This window comes from Coregonus lavaretus (assembly GCF_964263955.1).
Source record: "Coregonus lavaretus genome assembly, chromosome: 16".
In the NCBI taxonomy this organism is placed as follows: domain Eukaryota; kingdom Metazoa; phylum Chordata; class Actinopteri; order Salmoniformes; family Salmonidae; genus Coregonus; species Coregonus lavaretus.
Genome location: NC_140003.1, coordinates 36180841 through 36193440, shown reverse-complemented (window position 1 = coordinate 36193440; position 12600 = coordinate 36180841). Strand labels below are relative to the sequence as shown.

Below are 12600 nucleotides of genomic sequence, written 5' to 3'. Positions count from 1 at the left end.
AATGACTGCGTTCATAGAAATCCCCCAAAATATTTTTAAGTAGCCTAAATCTTTCCCAAAAATTATCCAACCAAATGATTGCTTAGTTTGTCTGTATAATTTTCCTGCTTAACCCATTTACTGGGTATCCTTGAAGTTTCCAGTTGCCAGTGTTCACCCCGGAGTTGAGAGGATCTCTGCTTTGCGTTGGGTACGGGGATCCCGCCGTGCCGCTGCGCCTCGCCCGTGACTGCGGCTCGGACTGCAGCCGTGAGGTTATGGGGGACAGCTGAATGCGTGGGAAGGAGGGGGGAGCGGCATTGCCGCTGGAAGTAGTTTGGGGGTGGGGTGCTGAAGAAAAATTGCCCGCACTGAAGATGTCTATATTGGTAGCTAATACAGGACTAGTAAAGACCCAGTGCACTACCTTTGTGAAAAAAAAAAAAAAAAATGTATTTGAGTGTTTACCAGCATTTGTGACTTGAGTCTGATAATTATCTGTACAAAACAGTTAATCTGATAATAAGTGTGGAATATAAAAATACTTGCTTGATACAGTATATGTTTTCCAGTTTCTTGAAATACTTTGCAAATGCAACTTATTTCTATGTGAAAACTGAAATGGTCTATTCATTCCTTTTCCATAGACACTCTTATACAGAGTAACCTATAGTAGTGAGTGCATATATTTTCATACTTTTTCCCCATGGGAATCGAACCCACAACCCTAGCATTGCAAATGCCATACTCTACCAACTAAGCCACATCATCACAAACCACTTGACGTATCAATGTACTCAATTACTGTATTGTGCATAGTTTTTCTTAATGGTGATGGAAAGTCTACAGGTACAAACCTAGATGACCAGCCTATGTACAATATAGTAATGTACATTTGTGGTTTGTAAGGATGGTAAATTAATACTGCACAAAAAGTGGTTGTATTCCATGTTATTGAATCCTGCAAGAAACTGTTCTTAATTATACAACTACCTTTTTTGCCAAAGCAGAGATGCTGACGAAAAGTTTTTGCCTGCGCTACCTGACGTCTATATCGGTCGCTAATACAAGTAAAGGCCCAGTGCACTACTTTTCTGATAAAAAAAATAACAATGAATATATATTTTATTATTCTGATTTTTCAGGGGGTGCTGCAGCACCCTCAGCACCCCGACTTCCTGCGGCTATAGGAGGAGTGGGAGATTGGTATTTGGTATTTGGTATTTTATTAGGATCCCCATTAGCTGTTGCAAAAGCAGCAGCTACTCTTCCTGGGGTCCACACAAAACATGAAACATTACATAATACAGAACATTAATAGACAAGAACAGCTCAAGGACAGAACTACATAAAAATGGCACACGTAGCCTACATATCAATACATACACACAAACTATCTAGGTCAAATAGGGGAGAGGCGTTGTGCCGTGAGGTAATAAGAGGTGTTGCTTTATCTGTTTTTTGAAACCAGGTTTGCTGTTTATTTGAGCAATATGAGATGGAACGGAGTTCAATACTATAATGGCTTTATATAATACTGTACGCTTTCTTGAATTTGTTCTGGATTTGGGGACTGTGAAAAGACCCCTGGTGGCATGTCTGGTGTGGTAAGTGTGTGTGTCAGAGCTGTGTGTAAGTTGACTATGCAAACAATTTGGGATTTTCAACACATTAATGTTTCTTATAAAAAGAAGAAGTGATGCAGTCAGCCTCTACTCAAATCTTAGCCAAGAGAGACTGGCATGCATAGTATTTATATCAGCCGTCTGATTACAATGAAGAGCAAGACGTGCCGCTCTGTTTTGGGCCAGCTGCAGCTTAACTAGGTCTTTCCTTGCAGCACTGGACCACACGACTGGACAATAATCAAGATTAGACAAAACTAGAGCCTGCAGAACTTGCTTTTTGGAGTGTGGTGTCAAAAAAGCAGAGCATCTCTTTATTACGGACAGACCTGGTAGTTGAGTCTGTTTGCGGCCACTCGTTTGGGGGTGGAGGACAACGGTCCTCTGACTGGGGTAGAAAGTTATGAATGACACGTCCGACTGAGTGCTCTGGTGGCTCCCTCAAGTGGTTCGTAAAGAAAACACATTGATTTTACAAGCTCAGATTTCAAAAGAAGTCTGCAGGGCTCATTATTGTGGGCCTCGGTTATTACAATCGACTTCTACTTTATGACTTCAAAATATCTATATATTGATACTGCAATCTAATCATCTCCCAATGTAGATATGAAACTTGACATAGATTGTTATTTCATGTGTGAAATGCAGCCTATCCATGTCTCACAATGCACAATATAGCCTATCACACAATGCTTTTCCTATTAAGGAAGTGGGCCTATACACAGATATTTATGTATTCCATAGATTAGAACAAACAATTTTCGAATAGGCTATTTATTTTCCGCATGGCTTCCCAGCACTGTTTCCCTTAAAAGCAGGCAGAGATGAATGGGCCGCTGGATTGGTGGTAACACCTGCTGTACTATAATCAAAGGACCTGTTCTACTGTAGCAGATAGCTGCCTGCTGAGGCATGGTATTGCTCTGAAGAGAAGGGACTCATCCACAGGCCAGTGGTGGGGTTATATGAATGCAAACTGCTCTCCCTCAGAGAGAGATGACTGTCCATTACTTCTCCAGGCTCCAGAACCCAATCTATCAACGGATTTAAATACCCCAGTTCTATATGCAGCCAGCCAGTCAATATGCAGGTCCAATTACCCACATAAACAACCCAATGAGAATGCCAATCAAAGGAGAGAGAGAAAGAGAGAGAGAGATGACTGCTACCTGCTGGGAGGAGTGTTATTCATCATGGTTTCTCTCTGAGAAGAATGTTATTCATCAAGGTCTCTCTCTGGGATGACATGAAAACATGTTGATTACTCCCAGATGTTGTAACAGTAATGACGCCACCTGGTGGAATGATTAAAGCATGATGAAAGGTTGCGAATTAGTGCATGTCTGATCTGAGAGAGCGTGAGGGCGATGTGTAGAATAGATAAATACAGCCTAGTACCAGACTCCAGACAGATGTCCAACTGGAGTCAAGTATTTTTACTTTGTACCAATACAATGAGTCAATTTAGCAAAATATTAACCCTGTTTCTGACACAAACACACTCAACCAGTGGTCGAATCTGATGAGACTTGGTGTCTCTGTATCCACAGACACGTGCACGCACACACACACATAAACACACACACACACACACACGCTCGCTCACGCACACAGACACCTACACACACACGTCGAGGGTAATGGATAGTGAAATATGTCAGGCAGAAGTGTTTGGTCAAGCTGAAGAGGAGCTCTGTCTCTCTCAGACACACTGTCAGTCTCCTGGCCCTGCATGGCTCCTGTCCTGTGCCCCTCACATCAATCTGTACAAACACAGCTACAGGCCCCTGCGGAGTACATGCTTGGCCAGAGGGTCACCTCTCTCTCTCGCCCTGGCTGCACAACGCACCATCCTGTCTCTACTGTTTACGCCAGGGACACACACCTGCGTCTGGGGCCTCATCCCTCACCCATCTGTCTGTGTATACAGACACCAAGTCGCCTCAGATTCGACCAATGGTTAAGTGACTGACCAGCAGCCAACTCTTGCCCATCAGACTCTCTGTCTCTGACCTAACTGACAAACACACACAATAATACACCTATACACGCACATACACACTTCTTGTTTCTCCTTTTCTCCCTCTCTCATCCTCACTGTCTCATTGTCTTCAATCCCGTACCACTACAATCAAATCCTTTCTGGGAGGCAGTTGTCTTACAAATGGGTTTCCCCTTTTTAATCCTCTCTTGACAGCAGGTGGCAGAGATCAGTTGAAAAGATACATATTCTCAAACTCCCTTTGTTACATGGACATAGATTACCTACTGCAAGGTACATAATGGTCCAAGTCCAATTATAACAGTCCCACAAACCCTAAACTCAACAAAACAATTAAATCCAAAACTACATTGTCAAAGATGGTACTTCTGATTGTCATACTGATAACGGAGTTGAGATGCGTTTAGATATTGTTGATCGGACAAGCTGTGTGTCAGGGCTTATAGTGTCCGTCAAGAAACAGACCAGTACTACCAAACTGGCTCACCTGACAACAGTGGAGGCTGGTGGGAGGAGCTATTAGGAGGACTGGTTCATTGTAATGGCTGGAATGGAATTAATGGAACGGAGTCAAACTTGTGGTTTCCATATGCTTGAGCTGTTTGATACCGTTCCATTTATTCCATTCCAGCCATTACAAACAGCCCGTCTTCCTATAGCTCCTCCAACCAGCCTCCACTGCCTGACAATAACACAGTCTTCACAGATCAATCGACCAACCATTATACTGTATCCAACACCGCCTTCAGAGGTGTGAAGACATGCCTATTGCCTATGCCTATATTTATTTATTTGCGGATATAAATATACATTACACACAATAGTTTTGGAGATAAACCGTAGTATACTGGGGGACTATCCCACAGATAAGGCCATTTCCACCATAAAGCATGGAATTCTTCCATCCAGGCAATATGCCTAGGCAGCCAGTCTTCGCTCCCATTAACCCTTCATTACTGCTGTTGTTGTTATTAGGTTGTTGTGGTGACGTTGCCAAGCCTTGATCCTTGACATTGTCTGCAGCCTTCTCCACCCTCCTCTGTCACCTTTGACCATTCTAAACAGATGACTGGGTTGTGATTAACGCTGTGGTTTTAAAGGGATACCGTCACTGGGCTGTTAAAACATGCATCTCCCAAGATGCTCCTGCCACGAGACACTTAAATAACTCAGCCTTTAGGTCCAACTTTGACCTGTCAAAGTCCTTCAGAGAGAGAGAGAGAGAGAGCGAGAGAGCGAGGAGGTGAGAGGGAACAAGGGAAAGACGGGGAAGAAACAGATAGAGATACCATCTGAACCCTACCTGAGCTCTTCCTCTGGACTGGGACTGGGACTAGAGACAGGAGCAGGTGAGTGAATGTTCTACTATTTCTCCTATTGCTGTGGTCGATCAAATTAATCACATATATATTATGTTTAGTGACTTAGCTTTTAATGCTAATTAATGCTATATTTATTAACATGGTCAATTCTACTATTTGCTCAGTATTTTGATATCACATGTACTGGTTATCTTATGTGTGGTGGTGGGCAATGGCAGGTGTTTAAGAGTGTGACTATAATGGACATAGGTAGCCTAGCGGTTAAGAGTGTTGGGCCAGTAGGTCACTGGATCGAATCCCTGAGCCAAAGAAGTGAAAGATCGGTCGATGTGTCCTTGAACAAGGCACTTAACCCTAATTTGTCATGTAATTTGCTCAGGATAAGAGCGTTGGTTAAATGACTCAAATGGAATTATAAACTGGGTTGTTCGAGCCCTGAATGCTGATTGGCTGAAAGCCGTGGTATATGAGACCATATAGCACGGGTATGACAAAACATTTATTTTTACTGTTCTAATTACGTTTGTAACCAGTTTATAATAGCAATAAAGCACCTCAGGGGTTTGTGGTATATGGCCAATATACCACCGCTATGGGCTGTATCCAGGCACTCTGCGTTGCGTCGTGCATTAGAACAGCCCTTAGCCGTGGTATATTGGCCATATACCACACCCCCTAGTGCCTTATTGCTTAAACATAGAGCAACAACAGAGATAGAGGCACTCCATATAACGATCCAGGAGACTTTAGGGTTACTACTTGACATGCACCCCCACCCTGAGGATTCAAACTCATGGGATAGGATCATGGTTCCACTCAATGTAGATGGAGTTTCCTTGCAATTGTCATCTTGGGCTAGTTTATAGGATTTGAGGACTGCATCTTCTTCCAGGAAACAATCTCCCTAAAAACAGTAGTCTACAGTGACTGTGTCACGGATTAAATGATACAATTTTACATATTACTGTGTTTATCATAATCTAACAGTTAGCAAACTGTAGGAACATACCAATATCAGCACACTGCCACACACAGACTTATACTACACCTTCGCATTAACACACACACACACGTCTTTCTTTCTCTCTGTGATAACAGTGTAATAAACATTACAAGGATTCTTACGTTGACATTCTTTATTGGGGGGTGAAATTCACACATTCCAGTTAAAAGAGCCCTTCGCACCTTCAGCTGGCCCTGGCTGCCGTTAACCATTAACAACCCATGGCCACGGGAGAGGTAGCATAGCAGGTTAACCTTCTTCTGGAGTTATCAGCACTTTGCTACACTATTAAAACACGAGTGTAGATCATGGTGTTTCTGTGTGCGTGTGCGTGTTTGTGTGTGTGCGAGTTAGTGATTCACCCATAATGGTCAGCAGAATACACTCTCCAGAGGTCTTTTGTCAGTAAAGTATCAGTGTAATTAATGACAGCCCAACCCTACGCTGACATATGTTGTCTCTTATCTCTACGGGATATCTAGTCTTTTAATCTCTATGTTTATATCCCTGTTATATCTCTATGTGGCCAATCAGATTTCTGTTATGCAAATGTTCCACTCCACACCCAATTTACTACAATTTATCTGAGGGTGATGTTGCTGTACAGTACATACCTATGAGTTGCTACAGTATAGCTCACAGGAGGTTGGTGTCACCTTAATTGGGGAGGACGGGCTCGTGGTATTGGCTGGAGCGGAATCAGTGGAATGGTATCAAACAAATGGTTTCTATGTGTCTGATGCCATTCCATTAGCTCCATTCCAGCCATTATTATGAGCCGTCCTCCCCTCACCAGCCTCCACTGGTATAGCTATATTTTACAGCACATTGCGTTATTAAGGTCATTTGGCAAGTCTGACAGTGGGGGTGGTTTCAGACATTGAGATTAGATTGAATGGGGTTTACCACTGATACACACAGTGGAGTATTTGAGGGTCAGAATTATTATTTTGTAGAGAAGAGAAAGTAGGTTTGTGTGTGTTAGTACTCTCACATTCTGGTCTGGATTACAGGACATGGCAGGGTAAAAACAGAGGGTGACTGTGCTCACCAGTGTGATTGTGTGTGTGTGTTCTGTATTATATTCATACCCTGTGGTCTCTGCTGTTGCAGGACATGGCTGGGTACAGGCCGAGGGTGATAGTGCTGAGTAAGAAGCCAGGTCAAAGCTTTGGCTTCTTCTTGAGGGTGGAGCATGGAGAGGATGGTCACCTGATCAGGAACCTGGAGATGGGCGGGCCGGCCGAGCTGGTGGGTTTGAAGGACGGAGACCGCATCCTCCGGGTCAACGGAACCTATGTGGACAAAATGGACCACTCACGGGTGAGGAGGGGGAGGGGAAAAACTGACAGGGCTAGCAGGTGTCCAATTCCACATAACCCCTAGCTCCTCCCCCTTTTTTACTGTATTGAAATTATAAAGGTGTAAGCAATATAGTAATAGTATGGTAATAACCTTGTCCGCTGACATTGTTCACACTTAGCAAGTCCTTTAAAGTGCCTGGGGTAGGGTACCAGTTTTAGTTGGGTAAATGTGGAATTACTAGAGAACACATGTAAGCTATAACTACTGTTGTAGCACCATACCATACTTTGCCCCATCTCTTTCTCCTGTGCTGTGTGTCCTCTGTTAGGTAGTGGACCTGGTGAAGGAGAGTGGTGCATCTGTCACCTTCCACATTCTGGATGTGGAATCCTACAAGCAGGCCAAAACTAATGGGGTGGACCTGTCTGACCCTCACCCCAAACCCACCCAGCCCACCATGAACAGGGTGGGAGGAGGGGCGCCCAAACCCAAACTCTGCTACCTGGCCAAGTCCAGCGGGGGCTACGGCTTCTCTTTGCGCTCTATCAAAGATGAGAGGGGTGGGGCACACACACACACGCACACACACACACACACACACACACACACACACACACACACACACACACACACACACACACACACACACACACACACACACACACAGATGTAATCTCTTTGGTTATCTCTTTGATTGTGATATTGCTGATAATAGAGATGAAACTGACAACAGCAATTATTGTCATCTCTGAGGATTGTTATTAAATTGTTACGCTTGTTGATCAAGCAACAAATTAACACATTATCTTTGTCTCGTGTGGCGTGGGCCCTTAACATACATACCTATCTTCTGCATGTCCAATGATAGTGAATTTAGGATTGCGATTCTGTTTTAAACTATATTTTCTTTCCTCCATTTCGTGTCCCAGGTGAGGTGGGCATGTTCATGACAGAGGTGACCCCAGGGGGTGTGGCTGCGAGGGCAGGGGTCAAGGCCAACGACCGACTGATAGAGGTCAACGGGGAGAACATGGAGAATGCCACTCATGACCAGATAGTTGAAAAGGTCAGGGTTCAGTCCTTATTTACCCTACTCTGTGGTTAACTTTAACTGCAATTTCTGTCAAATTATTCTACAGCCTGTCAACGCATTTTGTTCACCTAGGACAGTGATAATTTGGCAAATCAGTGATAATTCCATTTGATTTTCCTGGGCAGCTCAGCCTTGAGGGCAGAAAAAAATGTGATTGGTTAAATTTAGGCAACATATGTCATAAGTCTTTATTCTACATGACAGATAAGAATGTTTATTATTCTTCTGTTAATTTCTATCTAAACGTTATTTAAAATTGCACCTGCCTGAATGAGCCCCTGTTGTGACCTCTGTGTCAGGTCAAGGCATCAGGCTGCAGCATTATGTTCCTATTGGTGGACAAGGACACAGACAGGTTCTACAAGAACAAACATATCAGGCTAGGGGTGGGGCTAGCCACAGTGATGCTCCTTCCACTGAAGCCACGCACCGCAGACTTGGTAAAAGGATCGGACGGCTATGGATACTTCCTAAGGACTGAGCCTAACAAGACAGGTGTGTTTGTTTGTGTGGTGTGTGAATTTTGATGCTCAGTAGGTATCCAAAGAAAAACTTGGTTACACTTTACTTTACTTTTCATAAGTATGTATGAACCCCTTATGTCTTATAACAACACATCTTCTAATAGCCACATAGGATCATCACTATTAAACTATACACCAACAACAATAGCCATCTGTCTACATAATTTTATGCAATAACACCCTGTAAATATCATCCTACCTGCAGGCCACTTCATCAGGGACATTGACAGGGGCAGCCCAGCAGAGAGGGCGGGATTAAAGGAGATGGACAGGCTGGTTGCCGTGGAGGGAGAGGAAGTGGATGGATGCAGCCATGAGCAGGTGGTGGACAGGATCAGGCAGTGTGGCAACAAGTGCTGCCTCCTGGTGGTCGATGAAGACACTGACACGCTCTACAAGATGGTGAGGGTTCTGGGATCAATCTTTCTTTTTGGATTTAGGAAATAAATGTATGAAATGACAGTCATAGGAGTTGGCTAAAGCACATCGGCCTACACATCTGGGTCCATATTCACAGTGTCTCAGAGTAGGAGTGCTGATCTAGGATCAGTTTTGCCTTTTGGATTGTAATGAAGCTGGATCTGATACTGATGAGCACAAACTGTTTGAAAACCGTGTGAAAGTAACCGCCCCTTCCGCTTTACTTCCGGATCATGTCCACTAATCTTTTGAAAAGGCTTCACGATTATGTTAGAAAATTCTTGAAAACACGGTCATTTAAGATATATCCAGCTGTGTTCTATAATATTCTACTGTGTCTTAGTCCATGCCGCGTTGTCATTGCTTGTCCTTATATGTATATGTATATGTATATATTCTTAAATTCCATTCCTTACATAGATTTGCGTGTATTGGGTATATGTTGTGAAATTGTTATATATTACTTGTTAGATATTACTGCACTGTCGGAGCTAGAAGCACAAGCATTTCGCTACACCCGCAATAACATCTGCTAAACACGTGTATGTGACAAATAAAATATGATTTGAGTTTTAATGTCACATGCACAAGTACAGTGAAATGCCTTTCTTGCAAACTCAAAACCCAACAATGCAATAAATCAATAACAATGTATTACACAAAAGAAACATGAGAAATAAGAATAGGAAATATGAAATACACAATAAAGTAAGTAAGTAAGCATAATATATACAGGAAATATTTAAAAAGTCAGATCCAATACCATATTTACATGTGCAGGGATACTGGAGTGATGGAGGTAGATATGTATAGGGGTAAGGTGACTAGGCAACAGAGTAGCAGCAGCTTGCATGTGAGTGGGTGTGCGGGGGTGTAGAGTCAGTATAAATGTATGTGCATATTATGTGTGAGTGAGAAAATGATAGAGTGAGTGTTTGTGTGTGTGTGTGTGTGTGTGTGTGTAGGGCCCTGTGAGTGTGCATAGAGACAGTGCAAAGATTGAAATAAAAGGTAAATGAAGATACAAGGTAAACTCAGATAGTCCGTGTAGTTATTTTGTTAGTCGTATTGCTTGGGGATAGAAGTTGGAGGATTAATTCCTTTTATAATGTTTTTGCGCTTTGAAGACCATTCAAAAAGCCTACTAAAGTTGAAAAACTTTGAGGCTAAGTGGCAGTCATTTCATAGTGTATACAGTCTCAGGAACTGTCCAGAAACCGAAGGGCAGTCAAGAAGACTACTGTAGGTCTGAGATTAATTATGATCTTCCACAGGGAGGCGTGTCTCCTCTGTTCTACTTGGAAGAGATGATGGAATCCCTCCTTCCAGCAACCCCTCCACCCAGCTACCCAGAGTGTGTGCCAGCCCCATTCCCAGCCCCAGCTCCAGCCCCAGCCCCAGCCCCAGCCCCAGCCCCAGCCCCAGCTCCAGCCCCAGCCCCAGCCCCAGCCCCAGCCCCAGCCCCAGCCCCAGCCCCAGCTACCACAGACCTCCTCAAGCTGTGTAAGATGGAGAAGACCTCCGCCGGGTACGGCTTCCACCTCAACGGTATCCAGGGAGTCTGTGGCCAGTACATCAAAGAGGTAAGTACAATGTACAGAGCACCTACCTATATCCAACAGGTAGCCTAACAGACAAGAGAATGCAACCCAAATACATGAACTACAAAAGGTTGTCAATCAGATATGGGAAAGATCAAGGGAACAAAGCACATGCTAGCATAACATTTCGTACTACTGAAACACTCCTGTCATTCAGCATCTGTCAACTGTTGTTTACGTTCCAAACCATTCACAACTCAGCTCACCCCTTGCTGTCTTCTCTGTCAGGTAGTGAAGGGTGGAGCCGCGGACAGGGCTGGTCTGGAGGACGATGACATGGTGGTGGAGGTGGACGGTGTGAACGTGGAGCAGAGCAGTCACGAGCAAGTGGTGGGGTTGATCCGTAAGAGTGGCAGCTCGCTGGTGCTCCTAGTTGCAGGGAAGCAGGCCTACGACCACTTCAAAGCCAAAGGGGTGGCAATCACTCCTCAGCTCTTCGCCCCCTCGTCCCGAGCCAGGTCCCCATCCCCAGCCCCGTCCCCGTCCCTAGCACGGAGCCACACACCAGCCCAGATAGACACCCCAGCCACTCTGGAGGAGGTCGGGGAGGAGGAGGAGGAGGAGGAGGAGGAGGCTGCTAAGCCAGACACCCCGCCGCCCCAGGCACGAGAGAGGGTGAGTGACGTAACATAAATGTGTTCCTTGAGTGCCTTGGTGGCTTCTGAACTAGATCCAAATTATCCTGAATTTACAGAGTTAAACCAAAGTAGTTAAAAGCAAGTTAGTAGCAATTGTATTTGCCCACAGTTCTATTACAGAAAATGATTTAACTCTCTTTCTCTCTCCTAGACTCCATCTGTGTCATCAGCAGCATCATCTTGCCCGAGCGTTGATGAGAGACTCTGAGAAGTCAGCAATGAGAAACAACTTCCTGTTATGACTTTTTCTGTCTCCCATCAACCTTTGCAACATGCTGGATAATGCAGGTATCCCTGCTCAAGAACTTTGATCAAACGTAATACATTCAGATGACAGAGGCTGGTTTTAGGTATCAATGCAAATCGGTTTGAAATAGCAATAAATAGCCATTAATGTATAACTACATTGATCAGTTATTCTAATCTTATTACGAACACCTGCAATGTAGACCGAGAACACTAGTATTGCCAGTTCAATGTGTTTAACTGTTACAGTAACCATAGTGACAGAGGTCTACTACACCTGAATAATAATGCTGTCTTTTACATATCATTAAAACTATTGTAATTTATGAATTAAATTAGATTTGTTTTAGCATACCCAAAGAGCCATTGTGTCTTTCTGCTCAGATGTACTGCTCTCACAAAGAGAATGAACTATCCTCGACCAGATCCCTGTTTATAAGTGGTGTATGTATAGGGGCATTGCAGTACTTACTGATGAACATATAGGGAGTAGAGTAATGAATAGCTAACTCATTAATAGCCACATAAATTGATTTATTCTGAAGCCTTCTCATCTGTCTTGGTAGAATAAATACCGTAGATATACATGCCACCCCAGGAACATGGCATGTACAGACTGGACACCATGAAAGATGCTAGCCAATAGCTTCATGGACATTGGGGAATACTGGTAGACATTTGTTACATTTAAACGATAATTTGGATTATTCTGTCTGTCAAAAATAGGGTGTAAACACATATTTACAACCCCGTTCACAAAACAAAGCTACTGTTACAGTGAAGCTGGTCTGTGCTGTATACTAGGCAGTTCTGCTCTGGTCAGATTGATTTAAGGCTAGACA

At 43.7% G+C, this 12600-nt stretch overlaps 1 protein-coding gene across 1 annotated transcript; it reads left to right on the top strand.

The window, feature by feature from the left end:
- Positions 1 to 7047: 7047 nt before the first annotated feature.
- On the top strand, positions 7048 to 11794 carry LOC311143828 (Na(+)/H(+) exchange regulatory cofactor NHE-RF3-like; the record flags this gene model as incomplete). Its single annotated transcript, XM_084179710.1, has 9 exons — positions 7048 to 7254; positions 7565 to 7796; positions 8166 to 8302; positions 8629 to 8824; positions 9059 to 9255; positions 10548 to 10631; positions 10689 to 10856; positions 11103 to 11489; positions 11664 to 11794. The coding sequence occupies 9 exons, from the start codon at positions 7048 to 7050 to the stop codon at positions 11718 to 11720; spliced, it is 1665 nt and encodes a 554-aa protein (XP_084035836.1). The 3' UTR covers positions 11721 to 11794.
- Between the last annotated feature and the right edge of the window lie 806 nt (positions 11795 to 12600).